General features: G+C 29.8%; 10 protein-coding genes across 14 annotated transcripts; 3 read left to right on the top strand and 7 right to left on the bottom strand.

Annotated features, from left to right (window-relative positions):
• The first annotated feature begins 32 nt into the window (after positions 1-32).
• Positions 33-8,736, top strand: Sbf (SET domain binding factor). The gene is made up of 9 exons (XM_047057154.2): positions 33-1,058; positions 1,138-1,242; positions 1,310-1,395; positions 1,459-2,322; positions 2,393-2,698; positions 2,770-2,898; positions 2,959-7,992; positions 8,070-8,171; positions 8,245-8,736. Exons 2-9 carry the CDS (start codon positions 1,185-1,187, stop codon positions 8,335-8,337), a joined length of 6,672 nt encoding a protein of 2,223 aa, XP_046913110.2. The 5' UTR covers positions 33-1,058; positions 1,138-1,184; the 3' UTR covers positions 8,338-8,736.
• A 40-nt stretch (positions 8,737-8,776) lies between these two features.
• Positions 8,777-11,133, top strand: LOC124494021 (uncharacterized). The gene is made up of 2 exons (XM_047057155.2): positions 8,777-9,045; positions 9,114-11,133. The coding sequence occupies exons 1-2, from the start codon at positions 8,990-8,992 to the stop codon at positions 11,011-11,013; spliced, it is 1,956 nt and encodes a 651-aa protein (XP_046913111.2). The 5' UTR covers positions 8,777-8,989; the 3' UTR covers positions 11,014-11,133.
• LOC124494027 (uncharacterized) lies at positions 11,020-11,763 on the bottom strand. Its single transcript, XM_047057161.2, has one exon. It carries the CDS (start codon positions 11,599-11,601, stop codon positions 11,113-11,115), a length of 489 nt encoding a protein of 162 aa, XP_046913117.2. The 5' UTR covers positions 11,602-11,763; the 3' UTR covers positions 11,020-11,112.
• A 92-nt stretch (positions 11,764-11,855) lies between these two features.
• Positions 11,856-13,521, bottom strand: Pex2 (peroxisomal biogenesis factor 2). Its single transcript, XM_047057159.2, has 4 exons — positions 13,476-13,521; positions 13,185-13,235; positions 13,040-13,108; positions 11,856-12,972 (listed from the first exon to the last, which is right to left on the bottom strand). Exons 2-4 carry the CDS (start codon positions 13,233-13,235, stop codon positions 12,220-12,222), a joined length of 873 nt encoding a protein of 290 aa, XP_046913115.2. The 5' UTR covers positions 13,476-13,521; the 3' UTR covers positions 11,856-12,219.
• Positions 13,522-13,647: 126 nt separating this feature from the next.
• On the top strand, positions 13,648-26,565 carry LOC124493917 (stearoyl-CoA desaturase 5-like). 4 transcript variants are annotated; one of them, XM_075732345.1, is made up of 5 exons: positions 23,728-23,939; positions 24,290-24,646; positions 24,743-25,104; positions 25,182-25,751; positions 25,804-26,565. In XM_075732345.1, the coding sequence occupies exons 3-5, from the start codon at positions 24,816-24,818 to the stop codon at positions 26,016-26,018; spliced, it is 1,074 nt and encodes a 357-aa protein (XP_075588460.1). In that variant the 5' UTR covers positions 23,728-23,939; positions 24,290-24,646; positions 24,743-24,815; the 3' UTR covers positions 26,019-26,565. The 4 variants fall into 4 exon arrangements, with proteins under 4 accessions (XP_075588461.1, XP_075588459.1, XP_075588462.1 ...); XM_075732346.1 differs by lacking the exons at positions 23,728-23,939; positions 24,290-24,646 and adding an exon at positions 13,648-13,787; XM_075732344.1 differs by having other exon boundaries at positions 23,710-24,646.
• Positions 13,802-15,253, bottom strand: LOC124494025 (retinol dehydrogenase 7-like). Its single transcript, XM_047057158.2, has 2 exons — positions 14,397-15,253; positions 13,802-14,330 (listed from the first exon to the last, which is right to left on the bottom strand). The coding sequence occupies exons 1-2, from the start codon at positions 15,037-15,039 to the stop codon at positions 13,858-13,860; spliced, it is 1,116 nt and encodes a 371-aa protein (XP_046913114.2). The 5' UTR covers positions 15,040-15,253; the 3' UTR covers positions 13,802-13,857.
• On the bottom strand, positions 15,051-18,230 carry LOC124494022 (short-chain dehydrogenase/reductase family 9C member 7). 2 transcript variants are annotated; one of them, XM_075732343.1, is made up of 3 exons: positions 18,198-18,230; positions 16,005-16,649; positions 15,051-15,934 (listed from the first exon to the last, which is right to left on the bottom strand). In XM_075732343.1, exons 1-3 carry the CDS (start codon positions 18,202-18,204, stop codon positions 15,450-15,452), a joined length of 1,137 nt encoding a protein of 378 aa, XP_075588458.1. In that variant the 5' UTR covers positions 18,205-18,230; the 3' UTR covers positions 15,051-15,449. The 2 variants fall into 2 exon arrangements, with proteins under 2 accessions (XP_075588458.1, XP_046913112.2); XM_047057156.2 differs by lacking the exon at positions 18,198-18,230 and having other exon boundaries at positions 16,005-16,924.
• LOC124494024 (retinol dehydrogenase 7) lies at positions 16,948-18,198 on the bottom strand. The gene is made up of 2 exons (XM_047057157.2): positions 17,558-18,198; positions 16,948-17,502 (listed from the first exon to the last, which is right to left on the bottom strand). Exons 1-2 carry the CDS (start codon positions 18,159-18,161, stop codon positions 17,027-17,029), a joined length of 1,080 nt encoding a protein of 359 aa, XP_046913113.2. The 5' UTR covers positions 18,162-18,198; the 3' UTR covers positions 16,948-17,026.
• Positions 18,543-19,947, bottom strand: LOC124493452 (retinol dehydrogenase 7). Its single transcript, XM_047056529.2, has 2 exons — positions 19,182-19,947; positions 18,543-19,100 (listed from the first exon to the last, which is right to left on the bottom strand). The coding sequence occupies exons 1-2, from the start codon at positions 19,783-19,785 to the stop codon at positions 18,625-18,627; spliced, it is 1,080 nt and encodes a 359-aa protein (XP_046912485.2). The 5' UTR covers positions 19,786-19,947; the 3' UTR covers positions 18,543-18,624.
• LOC124493451 (retinol dehydrogenase 7) lies at positions 20,147-21,512 on the bottom strand. The gene is made up of 2 exons (XM_047056528.2): positions 20,817-21,512; positions 20,147-20,749 (listed from the first exon to the last, which is right to left on the bottom strand). Exons 1-2 carry the CDS (start codon positions 21,412-21,414, stop codon positions 20,265-20,267), a joined length of 1,083 nt encoding a protein of 360 aa, XP_046912484.2. The 5' UTR covers positions 21,415-21,512; the 3' UTR covers positions 20,147-20,264.
• Positions 26,566-27,374: the final 809 nt, after the last annotated feature.

The raw sequence follows: 27,374 nt of genomic DNA, 5'->3' as shown, positions 1-27,374 counted from the left end.
TTTCGTGCGTTCGAGGACAATGAGCCCGGAAATTTTTTTTTTTTTTGTCCGAAAATCATTACAATCGAATGAATCATCATCATCATAATCAAATTTGTTGTTGTTGTTGTATACTTGCAACGTATAAACCTGGCATTCTAATATTTTTTTTTTTTTTTTTTACTTTTACAATAATAATTGATGTGCTGAGATTTTTTCTTCGATTGTCGCAATGTTTTTTTTTCTGTTATAGTTACACTTGACGGCTGTGATGATGATGATGATCGTTGTTGTATAATAAATGAAACAAGAAAAAAAAATGATGGTCTTTCTGGATAGACGAATAATAATTAGTGTCATCATCATCATCATCATCAACATCATAGTAGTATAAAGCTGTTGGTATCGCCTGACATATAATAGATTGTTTGATGATAGAAACCTTGTTTTGTTTTGTTTGTTTGTTTGGATGGTTGGTCAATTGTTTCTGGTTGGTTGATTGTTACATGCATATAATACACTTATATGCATGCACCCAAAAACGCTTTTTTGTTGTTGTTGTTGTTGTTGTTTATACAAAACAACAATCGACATTTTCATCACCACACCATGATCATATAATCATCATCATCATCATCGTAACACGCCTACCTTGAATTTCGATTTTCTTTTCTTCTGTTCTTTTTTTTCGTTTGTTTGTTTGTTTGTTTGATCGTGTTAAATGGTTTTATTTAAGAAATTCGAATTTGTTTATTTGTTTGTTTGTTATTTTCTGGTTTTTCACACCTCAATTTTTTTCTCCTTCTAACAAACAACGACGACGACGACCAATAAACATGTTGAACGCCCAATTGAAAATAAAATTATCACCATTTTTCGATTTGAAAAAAATGTGAATAATTAGAATCCTTGCACTGTGTCTTAATCTTCTGGTGTTCATCATCATCATCATCATTTTTTCAGTTGCCAAAAATATCAAATTATCACAATTTTTTTCTCACTCTCTCTCTCCCTCTCTTTTCTCTGAAACGATGCAATTATCCGAACAACGACCAAGATTATGATTCAATTTTTTTGTGGTAAATAAATATTTATTTTTTAATTTTTGATTATCAATGATTGATTAAATAAAAATTCATATTTATATCCTACTTATAGATACAAATACCTAAATTATTAAATTATCAAAATTACCATCGACCATCATGACCGATCAATTAGCCGAATATTTTGTTGTTGTTGGTTTTGATCATCAAAAACAACGTATGTTCATTTTGATTTCGATTTTGTTTGTTTGTTTTTTATTAATTTTGTTTTATTTTCCATAAAGGAGGAGGTTGTAGCGTTGGCAAAGTGATCCAAGGTTTTCCCGAAAAACAATGGAATGAATCACCATTTGTTGATTCGATTCCTGTGGTAAAAAAATGTCATTATTTTATTATAGATAATTGAATAAAAATTCTTTTTTTTAAACCATAGTTTTGTCAGCCACAATCATGGCGTCTATCCACACAACAACAGCAGCCAAAATTTTCCATGTTCGTCCTAACTGATGAACTATATGTATTACATTATTGTGCCTGTTTTACGTTCCATGAACCAATATCAATACATCCGATCAAACATGATGATGAAGATGTTGATGATGAATCATTGAGTTCGATTGATCTATCCTATCCAACTTCGGCCACTCATTTACTTGGTGGTAATGGTGGTGGTGGTGGTAGCTATCATCATCATTCGAATTCAATTATAAAAGGAAGCTATGTACCGATTGGACATCCAACAACAGCCACTAGAAACATTGCCATCCATCAAATGGCATATGCACCAAAATGTTTATTATTAATTTCTCGACACAATTATCCAGAAATACTGAAGAATTGTCTAACTGTCATATACACTGTTTACATTGATAATATTGATGTTGAATTAGAATTATTGATAACGAATCTATTGGCATCGATCGAAATACCAAGACCTGGATCAAAATCGATAACATTCTCATTGGGCGCTATGGATAGGCAACTATTACAGCCACCATTATCATCGACAATACCAATTACCTCGACCTGTGTTCTTGATCTATTTGATCAATTGAAAATACATGCAACCGTTAACCTGGTGATTGCATTGATGACTGAAAATAAAATAATAGTCCTTTCACGTTCATATACTCAAATATATAATGCTTGTCATGCACTCATCTCGTTGATTTATCCATTTGTTTATAGCCATGTATTCATACCAATTCTACCATCATCATTATTGGATTTTATTGCTTCACCAACACCATTTTTGATGGGAATACATTCATCATTAAAAAGTCAGGCTGTCGAAACTGTAAGTGTTTTTTTTCGGAAAAACTTTTTACTTTGATTATTAATAAATAATTGAATATTAATAAATTTAGATCGATGTCATCGTCGTTGATCTTGATGAAGGCTATGTAAAAATACCGGATGGATTACTCATAACTAAATTTGATGAAAATCTTTACGCTCAATTAACTAATCAACTGTGTCTTGTATTGAGTCCGGATCTATTCCAAGCGGATAATGCATTTTCAACTAGTCATTCACAAAAATCACCACCACATATTCTTGATAAAGAAATACGGGCCATATTTTTACGCGTTTTCACGCAATTACTACAAGGATATCGTTCTTGTTTGACCGTCTTTCGAATCTATCCAAAACCAATCATTACATTCAACAAAGTATGAGTTTTTTTTGTGAAAATTTTGCTGTTTCAATTAACAAAATTTTTTATTTTATTCCCATAAAAAAGGCATCATTTTTAAGCCAACGAAACTACATTAATAATGAGTTTGTTCAACGTTTATTGGATTGTACATTTTTCTTAACATTCGTACAAGAACGTGGAATACCCTATAGACCTTGTGATCTATTCGATGAGGTAAACTATATACAGTGGTAGTGTTGTAGTTTTGTAAACATATTTCCTGTCTCTTTTCAGTTATATTCATCGTTACATAATTTTATTAAAGAAGAAATTAAAAATCCCACTCTAACCTTAAAACATATTCGTGAATTGGCCGTACAGATTTATCTGAATGAAAATCCACAATCATCAAGTCCAACAAATTCGAATAGCCAAATGCAAGTGACAAAAATACCGATGCCAACAGAAAATGCATTCACTCGTATTCATTTACCTAGTTTTCCATTACTTAATGCTGAACGTATAACTGAACTATTGGAAAATGAACGTATCAAACGAGAACTTCATCCATCACGTAAAGAATTGATAAAAAATCCACAAATTCCACGTATTGTTCCGATGGGATTACCCATTCCATTGTACAACGAAATGATTGGTATCCAAAGTATGAGTTCGAATTCTGCACGTCGATTAGAAGTGATGCGTAAATGTATCAATTCTATATTTGAGAAAAAAATTCTAGATGCAAGAAAAACATTGAATGCTGTCATATTGGCATTACGTACTAAACATGCACGATTAGCATTATGTGAAGAGCTAAACAATCATGTTGTTGGTAACAAAGCCATTCTGGAACATGAACAATTTGATCTGGTTGTACGATTAATGAACTGTGCCTTACAAGAAAACAGTGAAATTGATATCAATGAAATTGCCGCACAAATAGTACCATTAGCAATGAAATTTTGTCGACGTTTATCAACAAATGTCATACAATTCGCCTATACCTGTATACAAGATCATTTAATTTGGTCCAATCTACAATTCTGGGAACAAACATTTTATCTAGATGTTGAACGTGATATCAAAAATCTTTATCATAATAATAATAGCCGAACAAATTTCGAGAAATTAGATGTGGATATTTCGAAACAATTTTCAGATTTTATTCTAAAAGATTCGGCACTGGAGATTGCCGCACAACAGATGCGTTTGGCCGATAAACTTGATCAGAATCGTATTGAAAATTTTTCTCAACAAGAAAATGCTACAATCTATGCACAAGCCGTACATTATGCCAATATAATTGTTGCATTCAAAATACCATTCGATATATCTGATAGAAATTCATCACAGCTAAATAATTCAAAACATTCGAATGATGATATTGATACGAATTCGGTATCGAATTATACTAATCCATCTAATCCATATGAGGAACCCATTATTAATGATAATGAATCCGGTTTTGAAGAAGATTCGAATACATCACCAAATAATTATTCAAGTTCAGAAATTGCTAACAATGTCATCAAATTCATCTATCGTTTTGTCGATAAAGTTTGTAATGATTCTTCTGTTGGAGAGGATTCAATCAAACAATTACATGGCCTAATATCAAGTTTGGTTTCAATTCAAATTGAAAGTCTTGAACCTGTATGGCGTGAATCACGGCATTTACCTCCATTACCTAAACCTAAAATTCTATTTCCACATACATTGCCGGGTGAAGAATTTACAACTAATGAATTGAGAGCTTACCTAATCACTGATGGTAAAGATGAAAGTCGAACAGGATTTGTTTCTGGTACACAATTTCTACCCGCTGAAGGTGCCATATTTTTAACCAATTATCGTGTCATATTCAAAGGACGTCCATTAGATCCATTTGCATCGGAATCGATTATTGTTCGTTGTTTTCCCATTGCAACAATACTCAAAGAAAAACGTATCAATATTAATCCAATACCATCGTTAGATCAATATCTACCTGAAGGTCTTCAAATTAAATCAAATACATTTCAATTGATAAAAATTGCTTTAGATGAAGAGGTATCCAATGAAAAGATTGAAGTTTTTCGAAAAATTCTCAATCGTGAACGTGCACCACCAACCATATTTCATCATTTCACTTTTACATCACAACTTGGTGTTCTACATACAAAACAATTATTTCAAAGAAAAAATAAAGAAAAGAAAACTATTCATGGAATGGCCAAGAAAACTTTATTACGAACGGTAGAGAAAGCTGGTTTAAAGACTAAAAATGTCAAGACTGGTAAAAATAATAAACAAATGATGATGAATAATTATTATACAATGTATCAAGGTTCTGGTGGTGTACAACAATCATCAAAATATTTTTCCGATGATAAAAGTATGGATGAACCAATATCGAATTCAATTGATAATCTATCCAATGTTCATCTGGCCAAAACATCAACATTTCAAGCACCGGAAAATAAATCCTGTCATAAACTTCATGAAATGCTTTATGTTAAAGATTATGAACGTCTTGGATTTGGAAATTATAGCCAATTATATCTAATGTCAGTGACTGGATCTAAATTGCCTAAAATGCAATCAACCGGACAGCCAAGTAGTGATCAATTTCGAATCTCATCAGGGAATATGCATTATTCAATTTGTCGAACATATCCAGGAATGATTGTCGTACCGGCACGTATTACGGATGAAATGATTAAAAAAATTGCCCGTTGCTATCGACAAGGTCGGTTTCCGGCCATTGTGTGGAAACATCCACGAACTAGAGCATTGATTCTAAGATCAGGTGCGTCGCATATAAAAAGTGTGATGGGTTTGTTCAAAACCACACCAGGTGGAAATTCCAATCTGGCCAATTCATCAACACCACAAATTTTTTCTGGTACAAATTTCAATTCCGAAATTCATATTGAACACGAAAATCTTCTTAAAACAATATCAAAACTTTCATTATCACAATCACGTTATAGTTATATGCAAAGGATATCCGATATTGATAATTCTAGTGTTCATTCAAATTCACCAGATTCTTATAGAAAATTTCTTCCACAACCACCATCACAAATTTCTGGTAGCAATATATCACAAAAATCTAATGCATCTGGTAGTACTTTTAATCGAGCAATGAATACATTCCGTACATCTGGAGGAAAATCCACTATTGGACATACAATGGGTCGACAATTACAGAAATGGTCTAATCAAGCAATGGGCCGTAATTCAGATCAACGAAAAAGTTCAATAAATTCAATTTCAAATCAGCCAATAAAACGGCCAGCATTGTCAGAATCGAGTGAATTGTTTCAAGCATTCAATTCACCAAATTCATCATCAGTTAGTACGACATCATTGAATCAATATCATTCACCGTTGTACATAATTGGTGAAAAGAATAATAATATGCGTTTCATCAAAATGAATGAACAAAATAATTCATATGATTTTTTACCGATTGAAATACATGAAGTTCGTCATGTGAAAAATAGTTTCAAAAAAGTGATTAAACTTTGTATCTCATCCGAAGTAAAAATGGCTGAAAATCCAATGACTGGTACGTTTTTAAAAGATTTCTATGCAACCGATTGGTTTAAACAGATACAAACAATCATGGAGATTGCTGCATTGATTGTTGAAATTGTCGATGTACGACGATCATCGGTTCTATTAAGTCTGGAAGATGGTTCCGATATTGTACCACAAATCATTTCCATCGCACAACTATGTCTTGATCCATATTATCGTACATTTGAAGGATTTCGTACATTAATTGAAAAAGAATGGCTTGCATTCGGTCATCGTTTTACACATCGATCAAATCTAACAGCATCGACCATATCATCTGGTTTCGCTCCAATGTTTTTACAATTTCTTGATATTGTCCATCAGATACATTCCCAATTTCCATTATCATTTGAATTTAATCAATATTTTATCAAATTTTTGGCCTATCATCATCTATCGTGTCGTTTTCGTACATTCCTACAAGATTGTGAACTAGATCGATCTGAATGTGGCTGGATTGAAGATGATATAAAATTGAATTTAACATTGAAAAAATTGATGACCGAAGAAGATGATGATAATGAGGATTCACCAGAAGAATCGCTGGGTAATAATACATCAACACCATCAATGTCGAATTCAAGTCCAAATAAAAATGCAACATCAAATGCATTCAATTGTACTGGAACTTCATTCTGGGATTATTGTACACGAATCTGGGTGAAATCACCAATTTTTTATAATTTCTATTACGTACCGATCATAAGCATTGAAGAAAGTTTCACTGATGCAGCCGTATTGCGGCCATTGTTTAATCTGCCATCTTTACGAATCTGGGACTATTATGTTGGTGAAGAATTAGCACATGGTCCAAGCTATGATCTAGAAGTGATGAATATGGAACGTCATCGAGCCGAAGATATCGAAATCCATAATGATAATGATAAATCTGGAACTCGACGTTTAATTGTGAATGCCATATATGATTCAGTTGATCATGTACTGCCCAATTGTTTTATTCAATTATTGGATCAAATAAAGCTACTTGAAGGAGAGTTACTTTGTACTTCGCAAAAATGGTCAAAAATCTGGAACAAAATTGAAATTCCAATCACTACGGATATTGAATCTGTATTAATTTCACAACAAAAACGACTAAAAGAATTACGATCACCATCGACTAAGCTGCCGTTGGATGCTATGACATCATATTCCATTGGATTGATGAATTCAGATTTATTTTTGAAAATGAAATCTCATTCACATCATATATTTGAAACATTTTCGGCACCAATAGCTAAATGTGATTATTGTGCCCTATTGATCAGTAAACGTAATGGATTTAAATGTTCAGAATGTGATATTGTTTGCCATGAAAATTGTCGTGATGGTTTAACCAATCCTTGTAATCGTATGCGCTCGAAAATGATAGCTGCTTCTTCATCGAAAACAGTAGTTTCTAATCCAAATAGAGTTATCACTTCTACCAACTCCACTACCACTAACAACAGAAACGATAACAATGCTAATTCGGTTGTTGTCAACAATTCTGGTCAATCAAATACATTAAATAAACAATTTAGCAGTGAAACAACACGATCGGATAGTGATAGTGATGATGTTGATCCATCATCTATTGAATTTCGTCATTCAGATATGTCAACATTACCTAGCCGTTCACAACATAATCGTCAAAATCATAATCATCATCATCATCATCATCGTGATAATAGTACATTTAAAGGTTATCTATTTAAAAAAGGTGCCCTATTAAAAGCATGGAAACAACGATGGTTCGTATTGGATACGACACAACATCAGGTATGATCAATCATTAATTAATCTCATCGATCATCATAGATTTTAATTTATCCAATATTTCATTTTTTTCCATACAGTTACGATACTATGATTCCGAATTGGATATGAACTGTAAAGGTTATATTGATCTCAGTGATGTTGTCTCAGTCATGTCTACCAATGATCCACTTGTTTTTGAGGTAACCTTGTTTTTTGTTATTTTTGGACTATTTTTGTTTTTAATAATCATTTTTTTTTGTTCAAATTAAATAGCTACAATTGACCAAACGAACATATAATTTTATGGCCATCGATGATAAAGTTGCACACGATTGGATTGAACGTATCAGTGCCTGTTTACAATAATTGAAAAAAAAATTACAAAAATTGATCAATAATCACTATTATATATGAAAAATCTATACACACACACACACACACATGCATATATAATTCCATTTTGTACATTATTCTTATTATCATAAAACTAACAACATTTGAATAAATTTACAAATCCTATAGGAGAGATGATTGTTTGTTCTGTTAAAATGTTTTTTTTTCCAATTCTAATTGTCTACAATAATAATAATAATTGTTATATGTCCACATATAATTTTCGATTCTCTGTTTATATTGTTGATAGAATTTGATAATCATATCATATATATATGAAAATGAAAATTGTAATTTTAAATTGAGTATATAAATTTCCATTAAACAAAAGAAAAAAAAAATTCATTTTTTTTCAATTTTATTACGTCCCGATAAGTTTATACGTTGTAAGTTATTCATGATAAAATGATACGAGCTGGTTTTGATTTCAATAATAAATGATTTTAAGGTTTTTGTCCATTGTAATTTGTTTAAAGATTATTTATTTGTTAAATTGCTCAATAAATTATCGATAAGATTGGTGGAATTTTTTTTTTTTACATTCCAGTAATATAAAAAACAAAATTTCCATTAAATCCAATTGGGAGTTAGTGTGACTTGTGTGATTTTTCGTTTCGAACACAAAATGGATGATAGTGAATTCTATCAACAATTATTCTCGATTCGAGATATCAATGTTGAGTAAGTTTTTTGAATGGAATTTTTTTTTTTTTTGATTAATTTGTTCAAAAATCTTTTCTCTTGATTAGTCAAATTTGGAAACGATTGGACAGTGAACAACAAATTACAAATAATGATATTAAAGAATGTTTGGATAAAATTATGTTCAATCAAGAAGATCTGAGTAAACGTAAAATTATTCGTGGAATTTTTGAAGAAATGTTACGACAAAATCTAATTGAATGTCAAGTATATAGTTTTGGATCAACCACAAGTGGTCTTAGTTCATATGATTCTGATATTGATTTTCATGTACGATTATTCCTTCCGAATGGTCGCATTCGTCGTTTAAATAATAAAGAAGCTGAAGCTCCTTTAAAAGAGATGTTAAAAATTTTTCGTGAAAAACTTCGATGTTATTTTCATACCATTTTCATAAACGCATCATGCCCGATTGTTAAATTGACTTCGTTTCCGAGAAATCGAATCAAACATAAAATATTTAGCTGTGATCTAAATGTAACGAATCCATTTGGCATCTATAATTCAATATTTTTAAATTTTCTCTGTCAATTCTGTCCAAAATTTCAAATGCTCACCGTATTGTTACGTTTATGGGCCAAAAATACTATGCTAATTTGTTATGAGGGAATGAATTCCTATACATTTACCATGTTGGTTTTGTTCTTTTTTCAATCCGAACAAATATTCCTGCCAATCGAACAACTTGATGTAAATTTCGCTGATCATTACTATGAAACAGATCCTGATTCATTCAAGCTATTAATTCATGACAAATGTCAAGCATTAGTTAATGATACTGAACTTTCAATTTTCAATTTGTTGCTGAAATTTTTCACATTTTATTCTCAATTTGATTATTATCATTTTGTCATCAGTCCACGATTAGGCTGTCCAATACGAAAGAATGAATTTATCGATACAATCATTAATGGACGTTATGATTTTAAAATGACAAATGCATTGTGTTTGGAAGATCCATTCGAATTGGAACGAAATATTTCGAAAAATGTTTCCTTTACAAAACTCAATCAATTTATTCAACAATGTGAAGAATTTAAAACAAAAGATGACAATTTTTTCCGTAATGGAAAGAATTTCCATAAATTTATGACTATGAAAAATGTTAATTTATTTAGAATGTATGTGCCAATCATTCCTTGTCTTTGCATCATTAGATCGCTACTCGAATCCAATGATCAAGATCTACTTTACAATCTAATGGTATATTATGGCGATATTATAACCAAAAAATTCAACGAATTATATGAGAAAAAACTTTCAATAAAAGCAATAGATGGATATCTATTGATCAAAATCAATGAACATATATCAGCAGAATCATTAAAAAAAACATTGAAAGAATATTTAGAAAAAAAACAGAAAAAAATAATTCCTATCATTGATTATACATTCGAGATGAAAAAGAAAAAAAGAAAAGAAAAAATACAACAACAATCCAAAAGAATGGCCGTAAAATTTGATCCAAATATTCCAGGACCTAGTAATATATCGTCATCGATTGTGGCTAAAAAAACTAGTATGGAAATTGATAATGATCAGCCAAAAACAACTGATAAATCAAATGGTGGAAAGAAAAAACTTCAACAACAAGAAAACAAAATTCTCAATGGTGTTGAAAATGATGATGGTGATGATAGCCAAGAAACATATTCTGAACTATTGAATTTTTCATTGGTATTAATACCGAATGGTGAAAATTTCTATTATTTCGCATTAAAATCAAATCGTCCTATTTTGATTTCAATACAATCATTTTTACATAGAGAAATCTGCACATGTCAATCAGATCGACGTCGTAAACGAACTGAAAATGTAGATAAAAATGACAACGACAATAACAACAACAACAACAACAACAATGATTCAAAACGAAAAGAAAAGAAAAAAATGAAAAAAAATAAAAATGTTCAACAAAAACCAAAACCAAAGAAAACACGAGCTTAAATGTCATTTTTATAATTTTTGAACACAACTGAATTGTTTGTTTTTTAATTAATTAATCGTCTTTTTTTTTGGTGACAAATAACTCTGACAAAAAAAAATTTATAATGAAAACAATTTAAATCTTCGTAATAAACGTGTTTTTTTCAATCCATATGAAAATGATAATGTCGATGTAATCAATATGATTGTAGCTAAACAAGCTAAAACAATGAATATAATGTCCCATTTAGTAGGATGGCGAACATAAATGGCTGATAAAATGATGGCAACAACAGTGACGACAATGATACCGATCAGATATACAGTGAGCATTTTCAGTTGTAATTTAGATTTTTTACCCCACCAAACAGCAGCCATTATGCCGTAAATGGCCAATATGATTACAATCAATGATAATATGATTCGAATCCATATGGCCATTTGTAATGGTTCCCAGCCAAGATTTTTACCCGAAATCAGGAAATATAATGAGAAAAATATAACCAAACCATTTACAATGGTCAATAGATTACGCATTGCTGACAATGTCATTCCGATTGTTTCAAGTGTGCCACGTGCACCATCTTCAATTTGATTTTGATCAGCCATTATTTTTTTTTGTTGTTGTTGTTCAGTTTAATTTCAAATTCATAGATTCTAAATTAAAAAAAAAATTGGAGAAAAACGGAAATTATTTCCACAACCACAAGAAAAACAAACGATTGCAATGTTGTTTAGATGTGTTTTAACAGTGTGTGGTTGAAATCAATTGGTGTTTCATTCTCACAAATAAACATCCTCATCATCAGCATATATATTGAGTGGTATCCATAACGATGCAATCGATTTTTGATGTCAAAATTGAAAAAAAGAAAAAAAAGGCGTTTGCCTTCAATCAAGTATGGCTACCAATATTGCCATATTATGATCAACCGTTTTGAGTGTTGATTCTTCTTGTGAATCACTGTCATCAATTGTCTATTACAATTTTCATAAATTGCAATAAACATTCAAACAGCAACTTGTTTTTTGGACGAATATAAATGGACAATACATATAGCAACTTTTGAATGGGATGCAAATAAACAGAACAACAACAAGACGAACCTCAACAAGGTTTTTTTTTTAATTTTTTCATTTTTCAATGTGAGTTATATTGTTTTTTGTTTACACAAAAATTCTATGTTTATGTTGGTCATGAAATGATGAATAAATGAAATGAAAAATTTATTTATGAAATGTTCGTAATAATTTATCAGCCGAATCAATTGATACTTGACAATGATCACATTTAACAATACCATCTTCGAATAGAATGTGTATGATACAAAAATAACAATAAATATGACGACAATTCGGAATGGCCTGTGCATTCACTGCTGGTAGATCACAGATTTGACACCGGTTACTTTTCGTTTGAACTTTTTCTTGTAGATTTTGTTGTTGACCTGTTAATCGAATTGGATAATAAATTCGTTTGATAATGGAACGATACAACGATGTAGTGGTGATGAATGGAATCAATATGGTCAATACTTCGATTATAGCATTCCACATTAGTTCACGATTTAAAAATGAATGATTAAATATTGAATCTGATGATTGTTGTCGTTGACTGACAATTCGAATACCAAACAATCGTTCATGTATTGTTCGATATTTACCATTGTAAATAAAAACATAAAGATTTAACATTTCCAGTGTTCGATAATAGAGTAGAAATTTTTCAATCATTTGTGTCCATCGTCGATTTGATGGATATTGATCTAATCGGTCTTGGAGATATTGTAACGAATATTTAAGTAGATATGAACATTTCTGAATCAATGATAATTCATTGGATGATGATTGATTTGTACACGAGTAGTATCGACATTTAAAAATATCGAGACCAATGGATGAATCATTGCCATATAATTTTCGATACCATAATAAGGTTTGTATTAATAGTTTTAATTCTGGAACAAATCGATATGTTGACTATATTTTTACAAAATGGTATGGATGAATATAAGAGAATTGTTATACATTCGAAAGTATCACTTACTTCAGATATGGAATTCAAATGAAATACTATATTGTTGACAAAATAATTATCCAATTCGGCTATTTCAAGCTATGAAAATTGAATGCAAAAAAAAAGAAAATTTTAGATAAAGATCCGTACTGTAGAATTTTGGATTAAGACAAACCTGAATAGCTCGGCCGACATAATGTTGATTTTTCGATGATAATGATGACATCTAAAATTGAATAGAAAATTATATATTAATCATTCATTATAGAAATGTACTCTCCGTATCTGTACGAAATGATATTCGTGATTTTTTTCTCGAATTCGCTCATCAAAGAGAGTTGTATGTGTTAATTTTGGGAATCAAAGTGACGGTAAACTTGATAGATTTTTTTTCTCCATTTGTTGTACCGCGTATTCATATTCCCGAAATGTTAAATTCCCTAGAAAAGAATAAAATGATTTTTACCTGGAATGGATGATTGATAAAAACGAAAAAATAAATTGAAAAAATAAACAAAAACAAAAAAAAACATTATGTTTCATAAATTTATACCATGCAGGTATATCATTGGCCAATGTCTAAATTAGTGGATTCATTATTCTTTTATTCATTCGATTCAAATATATATATTCTAATTAGAGCATATCTTTCTCTCTCTCTCTCTCTCTCAATGAACTAACCACGTGTTTGCTGCAGTATTCTGCTCTTCTAGGTTCTATGTTTGTGTTTGAGTGTTTAACAGAATTTCTTTTTTTGAAGAATCCAACAATTCTACTGGTAAGTAGAATTTTTTTTCCATTATATTAATTTTGATACAAATTATTCAAACAAAAGAAAAACTGTGAATTTAATTCTTAATCCATAATAATTTATTCAGTTTGCCACTGTATTTTACTGAATAATCGACAATTATTTCGGGCATATGTGATAAAGCCCAGAATGCAATCACTTCATAATAATTACAACAACGATAATATAATTTTGGATTTTCACCTGCAACGGCCATAATCATTGCTTCGATAACTGCTTCATAGTCATTTTTTATAATCGATTCTGTCATTTGATTAGATTTATCGAATATACGAAAATATTTTTCACCATAATTTTCTCGTATATCTTCAGGTGTTTCATCGAAAATTTTTCGTCTCATACGATTCATTGAATCATGATTGATAATATCGGTTCGATAGAATGATGGTTCCAATGTGATTATTTTCATTTTTGATGATGAACCAATTTCACGACGTAATGCATCGGAAAATACACGGACACTATGTTTAGCCATACTGTAATGTGATGATAATGGTGATGTTATTCGAGCTTTTCGAAGTGGAAAACAAAATCAAAATTTTAAAAAACGAAAACAAATATGGTTGAATGACATACCGGCCAAGCTTGCTACATTAACGATTCGACCATTTGATTGTCGTAATAATGATATACAAGATTTTGTTACACGTACTACACCGAAAATGTTGACATCGAATACTTTACGATAAACATCAATATCATTGCCCCAATCAAATGGAACCGAAATACCAATGCCAGCATTGTTGACCAAAGCCCATAATGGCATTCCCGATTGTTTGATTTGTTCGACAACATTGTTCACTTCTTCTGGTTTGGTTACATCCATTTGCATTATTTTCAAACGATTTGAACATTTTTGCTGTAATTGTTTAGCACCATCACCATCGGGCAATAGTACACCAGCATAAACATGAAAACCCATACGATCTAATCGACATGCTAATCGATTACCAAATCCACTATCACAACCGGTAATTAATACAATTTTACCAGCAGGATCAATCATTTCTTGATTGAATATTTCGAAAAAATAATATGCCAATGTCCATGATATTATGGATAGACCACATACAATACAGAAATGATTGAACCAAACGGGATTCCATAAAAACCATATTATATATGATGATGAAAATGTTGAAAAAAAATATAAAAAAATTTGATGATCTAACCGTATCATTTCGTTTTCGTGGATAATACTACCAAAAAACAAAATCATCAACAAAAACAGGATATAAAATTTTTCTCAATTTGACAATTTTAATTTCTACTTTAAATTTACGTAAACAACGAAAGAGATAGAGATAGAGAAAGAGAATCATTACGTCAACAAAGTTGAACTCATTCGAATATATATATGTTACAGGGAAAAAATATTTATTTTTTTTATGCAAAGATCGAGGATAATCAGAAAAACAATTCAAGCATAACATAAAATTGTCTTGCACATGTTTTCCTTGTATATATAGGAAATTTTGTTCTTTTTTTCCCAAATGATTTTATGGAAATGAAATTGTAGAAAAAAAAATTTTTTGTTGTTGTTGTTGTTTTTTTCAATCGATTATCGTCATAATAAATCCGTTGTACATCCAAAAAAAAAAAATCAAGATTTGATTGGATTCATTCATATCACTTGTGATGATATGGACCAGCTTTAGTTTTACGTAATAATGAATCAGCATTTTTAGTCATTACATAATCCAAAAGAATTTCTGGTAAATGACTTGTTCCCCACATTGTAAATAATTCTTGATATGAACAACAACGATAATATAGTTTTGGATATTCACGAATAATACCATCGATGATTGAATCGACTACATCATCGATTCTTGTTTTCGTTACACTTTGAACCAATGAATTACGTTGTCTCAAATATTCTAGATAATTTTCACCATATGATTCACGTATATCTTCAGGTGTTTCATCATAAATTTTACGTCGTTTTTGATCCATTAGATCGAAATTAATGATTTCTGTTTTATAAAATGATGGTTCCAATGTAACCACTTTGATACCGGTACCAATCAATTCTGCGCGGATACAATCGGATAATACACGAACACTATGTTTTGCCATACAATAACTAGATAGAGATCCTACACGAACACGACCTGATTTTTTTTTGTTTAATAATTTAAATCAATGAAATTTCAATTTTCAAAATGTCAAAAAAAAACTTACCAGCTAGACTAGCCAAATTGACAATTCGACCATTTGATTGTCGTAATAATGGCATACAATATTTAGTCACACGAATTAAACCGAATACATTGACATCAAATACTTTTTGATGAATATCAACATCATTACCCCAATCGAATGGAACAGAAACGCCTACACCAGCATTATTGACCAATGCCCATAATGGTTTTCCTGATTGTTTAATTTGTTCGACAACATTTTTCACTTCTTCTGGTTTAGTAACATCCATTTTCAATATTTTCAATCGTTTTGAACATTTTTGTTGCAATTGTTTAGCACCATCACCATCAGGAAATAGAACACCGGCATAAACATGAAAACCTAATTGATCCAATCGATAAGCGGTACGATTACCGAAACCAGTATCACAGCCGGTAACCAATACAATTTTACCAGATGGATCGATTGTTTCTTGATTTAACATTTCATAGAAATAATATGCCATTGTCCATGCAATAACCGATAGAAAACATATGATACAAAAATGATTGAACCAACCGGGATTCAATAAGTACCATAATATATATGTACCAATGAATGATGGTATAAAATAACGAAATAATTTACGTATCATGGACATTATTTTAATGATCAACACAACAACATGAAAAAAAAATAAATTTACTAATCATTTAAAATATTTGCCAAATCAAGTATTTATATGATTTTTTTCTGGTTGATTCGCTTATCACCAACATATAATGCACTCAATTTTAGGTTTAGATTTAGATTTTTACGTTCCAAGTACAATTATGATGATTGATTTAGTATTGATGTGGTGGCGATAATGATAATATTTGCTGAGAAACACGGCAAAAATTCATTGAACATGAGATAATTTTATTTTTGTTTTGATAGTTTGAGTCCAAATAGACTTAATTTGGGTATGAAGAAGAAAAAAAAATTCTTAGAACACGTGTAATTTGGGTATATAATAATAATGCATTTTATTATCACTAATCACTAATTTTAACATTTTTTTTTGTTTTCGTTGACAATTTTCAATTCCATTTTTTATGCTTTCCTTGTGTATAGTAAGAAACCGCCATATCGAGAAGGTAATCCAACAATATTTCAGGCATATGTGAAATTGCCCAGAACATGAATAAATCTATATAATTTCCACATCGGTAATATAATTTTGGATGACATAGTATGATACCATTAATCATTGCATCGATTACTAGATCGATTGATTTATGTGACATTAATGCAATCATTGGATCAGTATCGGTGAAATATCGTAAATAATTTTTTCCATATACTCGTTGTATTTCTTCGTGTGTTTCATCAAATATTTTCTCTCGTAATCGTTGTAATCGTTCAACATTTGTCAAATTTGTGGCAAAGAATGCTGGTTCCAATGTTACCACTTTGACACCTGAATTGATTGTTTCACGTCGTATGATATCGGAAAATACCCGTACACAATGTTTGGCCATACAATAATGTCCAGTCCAAGTTGTAGTTAATCGACCTGTAAAGAATAATGACTGAATTAGTTATATAATTGTTTGAAATAATTTTCATACCACATATACTGGCCACATTTATGATTCGACCTTTGGATTGTCGTAATAATGGCATACAACTTTTAGTTGCACGAACTACACCGAAAATATTGACATCGAATACTTTTCGATAAACATCAATATCATTGCCCCAATCGAATGGTACTGAAATTGCAATACCAGCATTATTGACCAATGCCCATAGTGGCTTACCACTTTGTTTGATTTGTTCAACAACATTATCAACTTCTTCTTGTTTAGTAACATCCAGTTTCAATATTTTCAATCGTTTTGAACATTTTTGTCGCAATTGTTGAGCACCATCATCATCGGGGAATAGTACACCAGCATAAACATGAAAACCTAATTGATCCAAACGATAGGCTATTTGATTACCAAAACCGCTATCACAACCGGTAACCAATACAATTTTACCAGATGGATCAATTGTTTCTTGATTTAACATTTCATAGAAATAATATGCCATTGTCCATGATATAATCGACAAGAAACATATTATACAAAAATGATTGAACCAAACGGGATTCAATAGGTACCATAATAGATATGTACCAATGAATGATGGTATAAAATAACGAAATAATTTACGTAACATGGACATCATTTTGATGATCAACACAACAACATGAAAACAATTTACTAATCATTTAAAATATTTGTTAAATCAAGTATTTATATGAGTTTTTTTTCTGATAAAAATGGCTTTATAGATAGTCTATGATAATCTAAATCTCCATTCATAATGATGAGCCACCAATACAAAAATATCAAAACAATCAACATTTTAGGTTTAGATTTAGATTTTTACGTTCCAAGTACAATTATGATGATTGATTACTATTGATGTGGCGATAATGATAATATTTGCGGAGAAACACGGCAAAAATTTATAAAACACGAGATAATTTCATTTTGTTTTGCAGTTTGAGTCCAAATAGACAATTTTGGTATGAAGAAGAAGAAAAAATTCTTAGAACACGTGTAATTTGGGTATATAATAATAATGCATTTTATTATCACTAATGACTAATTTTAATATTTTTTTGTTTTGTTTTCATTGACAATTTTCAATTCCATTTTTTATATTTTCCTTGTGTACAATAAGTAAACGCTTTATCGAAAAGGCAATCCAACAATATTTCGGGCAAATATGAAATTGCCCAGAACACTAATAAATCTTTATAATTTCCACAACGGTAATATAATTTTGGATGACATAATACGATACCATTAATCATTGCATTGATTACTAGATCGAGTGATTTATGTTCCATTAATGCTAACTTTGAATAAATATCGTTAAAATTTTGCATATAATTTTTTCCATATACTCGTCGTATTTCTTCGTGTGTTTCATCGAATATTTTCTCTCGTAATCGTCGTAATCGTTCAAAATTTGTCATATTTGTGGGAAACATGGCTGGTTCCAATGTTATCACTTTGACACCTGAATTGATCGTTTCACGTCGTATGACATCGGAAAATACTCGTACACAATGTTTGGTCATACAATAATGTCCAGTCCAAGTCATAGTTAATCGATCTGTAAAGAATATTGACAGAATTAGTTATGTAATTGTTTGAAAGAATTTTTTTGTTTTGTTTTTGTGAATAATTTTCATACCACATACGCTGGCCACATTTATGATTCGACCTTTGGATTGTCGTAATAATGGCATACAACTTTTAGTTACACGTACTACACCGAAAATGTTGACATCGAATACTTTTCGATAAACATCAATATCATTGCCCCAATCGAATGGTACGAGAATTGCAACCCCAGCATTGTTTACTAAAGCCCATAATGGCATTCCCGACTGTTTGATTTGTTCAACAACATTATCAACTTCTTCTTGTTTAGTAACATCCATTTTTAATATTCTCAATCGTTTTGAACATTTTTGTCGCAATTGTTGAGCACCATCATCATCGGGGAATAGTACACCAGCATAAACATGAAAACCTAATTGATCCAAACGATAGGCTATTTGATTACCAAAACCACTATCACAACCGGTAACCAATACAATTTTACCAGATGGATCAATTGTTTCTTGATTTAACATTTCATAAAAATAATATGCCAATGTCCATGATATAATCGACAAGAAACATATGATACAAAAATGATTGAACCAAACGGGAATCAATAGGTACCATAATAGATATGTACCAATGAATGATGGTATAAAATAACGAAATAATTTACGTAACATGGACATCATTTTGATGATCAACACAAAAACATGAAAACAATTCACTAAATTAGTATTGAAGGGTGTGTATTATAGCCATTTATTGTTTCAAAGACTCATTAACTCATTTAGATTTCTGTTTTAGTTAATGATGATGATTGCCTTATCAGTGACTATTGATTGTCATTTTCCAAGTAAATCAATCATTTTATACGATATGATGATAATAACCAAACGGCAATAACCAATGATAACATGATGATCATCATCATCATTTTTTTCTGTCTCCAAATGTATTTGATTTCTTTTTTTTTTGCATGAAAATTGATTAATCAATTGATTGATTACAGAATACATATACAAACATGGTTTTTCATTCGAAAACTTGATATTTATTTCTGTTTTTGTTATATCATCATCTTTTATATGAACGGACAATATTTATTTTTATTTTTATTTTTTTTTTAATTTACTCCTTCTGAACGTTAATTAGTTAATTATAATTATAATTAATCGGAATATTTACCAATTTTAAATTGTCTATATAATCGATCATTATAAATATGTGTGAATGAATCTAATAGAATTTCTGGTAAATGTGATGCAGCCCATATTGTGAACAGTTCCATATTCGTACAACAACGGTAATAAATTTTTGGATACTTTCTTATTATACCATTGATCATTGCTTGTATCACTTGATCAATACCATCATGTGTTATATTCATTATTAATTGATTACTTGCATTCATACATTTAAGATATTTTTCTCCACCATATGATTGTCGAATATCATCGGGTGTTTCATTGAAAATTTTTGCTCTTTGTTTATCGATCAAATCGAAATTGACGATTTGTGTACGAAAAAATGATGGTTCAATTGTAATCACTTTAATACCGGTACCGATTAATTCACGTCTTAATATGTCGGAAAATATTCGTACATTATGTTTGGTCATACAATAATGTCCCATCCATTGTGCTGGCATACGACCTATTCAAAACAAAATGGGATTTGATTTTTTCAATCTAATTTTTAAATGTTTCAAAACAATACATACCAGCTGCACTGGCCACATTTATGATTCGACCTCTGGATCGACGTAATAATGGCATACAAGATTTGGTCACACGTACTACACCGAAAATGTTGACATCGAATACTTTACGATAAACATCAATATCATTGCCCCAATCAAATGGAACCGAAATACCGATACCAGCATTGTTGACCAATGCCCATAATGGCATTCCTGATTGTTTGATTTGTTCGACAACATTGTTCACTTCTTCTGGTTTGGTTACATCCATACGCATTATTTTCAAACGATTTGAACATTTTTGCTGTAATTGTTGAACATCATCACCCAAGGGGAATAGTACACCAGCATAAACATGAAAACCCATACGATCTAATCGATATGCTAATCGATTACCAAATCCAGTATCACAGCCGGTTATCAATATAATTTTATTCATCATTGAATCAATTGTTTTTTGTTCAAATAAATCATAAAAATAATAACCAATTGTCCATGATATGATCAATAGAAAACAAATGATACAAAATTGATTCAACCATTCTGGTTTCATTAGATACCATAAAATATATGTACCAATAAATGATGGTATTACATATTTTAATAATCGATAAAACATTCTTTTTTTCTTGTTTTTTATGTATGTTTTCAATAAATAAATTCTGGTTATTATTATTATTATTATTGATGATGATGTTTTGAGATGGAAAACGTTGACTGAAATGAACAACAAAAAAAAATTATATATGAGATCTTCATGATGATGTACAATATTTATTGATGATTGAATTGAAAATCTCACAATCTGATGATCATCTCTCTCTTTGTAACTATATCTATCAAATCTTATATCAGCTTTCAATATATGAAATATTTGGATTTTCTCTCTCTCTCTCTCTCAAATCTTTGGTTGAGATTTTTTTTTTGTTGTTGTTCGATAATTGTATTGTACCACCACCAACATATTGTCTCTATGACTCTGTTCACAAAAATAGAGAAAAAAAAATAGTGAAAATTATGGAAAGATAAAGAAAGAAAGAGATGTGTTTTCTATATTTTTTGATTATTCATAGAAAGAAAAAAAAATTATGATCATGAATATGTTGAAATATGTGGATGAAATGACCAATTGTTGAATTTGGATTTTTTTTTTTACCATAATGACCATTTGGTAATAATAATCATCATCCACCATATATGTGATTATGATGATGATGATGATTGTCATTAAAATTTGTAAAATTTTTTTTTTCTTCATCATCATGATTCTAATTTTAGTCAACAACAACCATAATCACTGCCAACAACAATAGATGTAATGAGAGAGTAAAAAAAAAAAAAAAATGTGGCCATGTTTTTATTTTCAAATCATCATCAAATGATGTTGTTGTATTATGAATGGAATGATTTTTTTTTTACTTGAAGAGGTTTTTTTTATTGCAATTCGATTTGTATCTTCCATTTTTTTTTGTCTCTGTGTGTTGTATCAGTTTTTCTTTGCTATTTGATTTATCCCATTGTGTGTGTGTGTTTTTTTCTGGTTCGAATGAGATTCAAATTTACCGCTTTGATGTTTTGTTGTTGTTGTTGTTGTTGTTGTTGTTGTTGTTGTATCAATCTTGCTCAGATTGATCACTTTTTGACACATCAATCAATTTGATTGTTTCATTCGTTCGTTTGTTTGTTTGTTGTTGTTGTTGTTGTGTATTCGTTTTTTTTCTTCTAAAAATAATATTTATATATAATTCCACACAATCAAAATCTTGTTGTTTACCCGTTGAATCATGTGTGTATGTGTGTGTGGATGAGAAATTTTTTTTTTTGATTTCATTTTTAAATCGAAAGAAAGAAAGAAAAAAAAATTATTCATACCATACACAATTGGTTGCTTGTAAAATGTTTGTTTTGTTTCCGGATTTTCTTTTTTTTTTTCTCTCTCTGGCCATTTTTACCATTTATTTTACAATCAAACATCAATCATTTAATATTTTTTTTTTTTTGAATTTGATGAGAAATTTTTCTGAAAATCTGAAAACACCATACAATGCACAGTGATTGATAATTTAAATTTAGAACATACAGGTGTTTGTTTTGTTATGATGATTTTAGTTTTATTACACACACATACACACATATATAGAGTATATATATTATTGAATTGAATTATATATCACAAGTTAAGTAAAAATCTGTTGGTTTTGATAATGATTTTCACCATTGTTGTTATTGTGTGATAACGATAAAATCAATCAATCCAGTTTAATCATGTACATACCAGCAATACACACACACACACAGACACGATGATCAAGGTCATCATTATCGATTGATTGATTGAAATAAAATTTGTCAAACAAAATTTGCTTCTGTATATTTTATTTTTTCACTTTTTTTTTCTCTCTCCAATACACATCAATATGATGGTGATGATTATGAATTTTTTTTTTTTTTTTTTTGAATCAGATTCGAATCTTCAAAATTAACACACACAAACGCAACGAAGGCGCCATCTATATTCGATTAAAAATATTGTAGCGTATTTCAAATAATGGAAAAAAAAACGGATTACCATTGTTAACCACTGGTATTTAGTACACGTATACTTAAAAATAAATAATATTTCGGTATATATATAGCTTGCCTGTATACGCATATAGCATACATATATCTACTATATTTTTTATTTCATTCTATAGAAAGATTTTTGGTAGATGAAAAAAAATGAAAAGAAAATGAAAATGAAAACTATGACGACCACCACGTTGTTCTATATGGTGATGATGATGATGATGATTTGTGATTATGATCATTGAGGTGGATTATAATATAAAACATGCTGAATTTTTAAATGTTTTCCGTTTAACATTGACACAGAGACATTTTATACAAACAAACGCGATAAACCCGTTTAATAATATATCACACACAAATAATACACATACATACAGTTATTATATTTTTTTCTTTTGATTTTTCATTATCTGTGTATGTTTTATGGTCTCATTTTTTTCTGTGTTTATTAATCTTGATGATAATGATGATGATGATGATGATTTAATTCAACATACACACACACGCAAAAAAAAACACGATATCAATCATGGTTTTTGTTTCCACTTCAATTGTTGTTTGATTGAAATAATGGTAACCACACACACACACAAAAAATATCGATATATCGTTTAGTTCTTCAGAATTTATATATTTCGCATTAAAATTGATAGATTATGATCATGGACTTTTGAATTGAAATTTGTTTTATTGTTGTTTCTATTTGCATGATGATTTGTATATCATGCTTAATTATTATATATGTCTATACATTTTTTTTTCTGGTGTTACTTTGATATTTTTACTGATATCAAAAATTTTTTTTTTTTTTTTGTTGAATAATTTGAATTTAATATACGATATTTTTGTGTATGAGTGTGTGTGTATGTGTGTGCGTTTGTGTACCTCAAATTCGAATCTGGACTGTTTTCTTTTCTCTATAGTTGATTGGCAGTTAATCAATCAATCAATCAATCAAAATCATTATAAAATTATCAATCCATTCGAATCACTAAAATGGCAAATGTATATGCATAAACCTATATATAATATTGAAAATCGAATTTGTACACTTCGTTTCAATTCAACAATTATATATAAATATCAAAAACAAAAAAAAATTTCATTAGGATCAAATTTCTTTCGTTTTTTTCTGTCTCTGGCACTCTCTTTTCTCGTGTATAGTGTTCGTTCATCATCAATGATTAGTTTTTTCTTCAATTAATTATCATCATCATCATCATCATCATCATTTTATTATCCGGTTACTAAATAACCCAACATTTAACCTTTTCCATTGTGTAATATCTATATAAATAGTGATTTAATCAATAATCAAATTTCATTTCATTTCATTTCATTCATTCTATCCATTTTTTCATCTCTCTTTTTTTTAGATTTTCAAGTATAGAAAAATTTTGGAAAGCAATTTGCAATTTGAAAATTTAAAAAATTTCAAAAACAAAAACAATGCCGCCAAATTCATCGATTGTTGTGCCGAAAAATAATGATGATAATAACAATAGTAATGGTGTTATTAAACGTAATGGAAATCATGTTGTTGTAGATGAAAATGAAATCGATCCAAAACGTATTGTAAGCCGTGATTATTTACGTGATCGTTCTGAAAAAGATGATTGGAATTGTTTTGAACATATTATATGGATGAATGTTTTCTGGTTTGCATTGTTACATACATTGTCCATCTATGGAGCCTATCTATTGTTTGTTGATGCAAAAATATTGACCATTTTATTTGGTAAATTTGGTTTCATTGTTTTTTTTCTTGATTGATAATCTTTCTTTTTTTTTCCTATGGATCAAAATTCAATTTAGCTATCCTCACCTATAATATTTCATTGTTTGGTATTACGGCTGGTGTACATCGTTTATGGTCTCATCGTGCATATAAAGCTGAACTACCATTACGAATATTACTTGCATTCTGTAATTCAATGGCCTATCAGAATTCAATATTTGAATGGGCTAGAGATCATCGTGTACATCATAAATATTCGGAAACTAATGCCGATCCTGTTAATATTGAACGTGGTTTCTTTTTTGCACATATTGGTTGGCTTATGTGTCGTAAACATCCGGATGTAAAAACATTTGGTTTACGTTTAGATCTTAGCGATCTTAAAGCCGATCCTGTTGTTTATTATCAACATAAATATTATGTTCCATCAGTAATTGTTATGTGTTTCTTGTTGCCCACCATTATTCCATGGTATTATTGGGGTGAAAATTTTTGGACCGCATTTTTTGTATGTGCCATTCTTCGTTATACATTGGCATTGGAATCCACTTGGCTTGTCAATTCGGCTGCACATATGTATGGAAATCGTCCTTATGATATTAATATTGCACCAGCTGAAAATAAGACCGTTTCATTTTTGACCTTAGGTATGACTATCTATATTTTCTGTTCATTCATTCATTCACTTTCATATTACAGGCGAAGGTTATCATAATTATCATCATGTATTTCCATGGGATTATTCTACATCCGAATGGGGTTGGAACATTAATCTTACTACATTCATTTTGGATCAATTTTCACGTATTGGTTGGGCATTTGATCGTCGTTTTGCAACCAAAGAGATGATACTATCACGAAAAAATCGTACAGGAAATACAAAACATTACGAAGCACAAGAACTTGGTTATTAGTTTTTCTTTTTTTTTTTGATTTTTTTTTCTCCAATTTTTATTTCGAATTCAATTCAGCAAAAAAAAAAACAAAAAACAATTTCCAACACCCACCCACACACACACACACATGCACGAATTGTCCTTATTTAAGATAATTTATATTGAAATTCAATTATTGCAACTAATTTAGATATGAAAAAACGATTACACGATTAGACATTTTTTTTTCTTTCCATTTTGTAATTTTTTAAATTGTAATTTTTCTGGGTGTTGGTGGTGGTGGTGGTAACCCGGTATATTGGTGATGGAAAGGAATAATTACATTGAATTTGGAACAAAAACACCCACACACACACACACACACACACTTAATTACTTTTTCAATTTTCCAATTTTTTTTCCTAATTATCAAATTATTTATAAAAGAAACAAACAAACAAACAAACAACAACAACATTTTTTATGGATTATATAACACACGAAAAAAACGTTAGAAAATGAATTTCATTCTTTTTTTTAATCGTCGCAGAATATAAATATTTATATACTTTTTATTCAAACAAAATTTTGTAATATGGACGATTCATTTACTAACATTGATAATCATAATGAAATTGATGATAATGATGATGATGAAATTGAAATTGGCCGAAATGAACCATTGGATCATCAACTTGTCTATTATAGTGATTATGGTGATTATAAATTCTATTTTAATCATCCAGATGTCAGTATAAATTTATCACCAACATTAACAACACCATTGAATGGACAAAATCAAATGATCGATGATGATGATGATCATCATGATCATGATGTACGATTGCAACAAAAATTCCAATCAATTCAACAACAACAACAACAACAACAACGAAAACAACAACCATTACCATCATCATATATTACACCGAAGAAACCTGTTATTCAAAATGATTTATTTCTAATGAAAAAACAAATCAAAACAACGACAGTGACAATTAATAAATATCATCAAACTGATTATAATTATAACCATATTATTGTTGACGATGATGACGGTGATGATGATGATGATGATAATCGTACATTGAATTTGATGATAAACAACAAGACAAAAATCAGATTTAGCCGCATAGATGGAAAGGTAATATATTTGAATAATGATGATGAAATATTTAATGATATTTCACCGATTTTATCACGATCATCATCAAAAGAATATGGTGAAGAAAATGACCGCCATCCATCATTAAATATTCTTATTGATGATTATGATTTTCCATCAACATTGATTTCAAGTGATTCCATCAATGATGATGATGATGATGATCAAAATGATTCTGATATTCATCATAATGATGATGAAATCAATTTATTATCACATGATTATCATCG

Source organism: Dermatophagoides farinae, chromosome 6 (genome assembly GCF_024713945.1).
Source record: "Dermatophagoides farinae isolate YC_2012a chromosome 6, ASM2471394v1, whole genome shotgun sequence".
Classification (NCBI taxonomy): domain Eukaryota; kingdom Metazoa; phylum Arthropoda; class Arachnida; order Sarcoptiformes; family Pyroglyphidae; genus Dermatophagoides; species Dermatophagoides farinae.
This window is presented reverse-complemented; position numbering and strand designations above follow the sequence as displayed.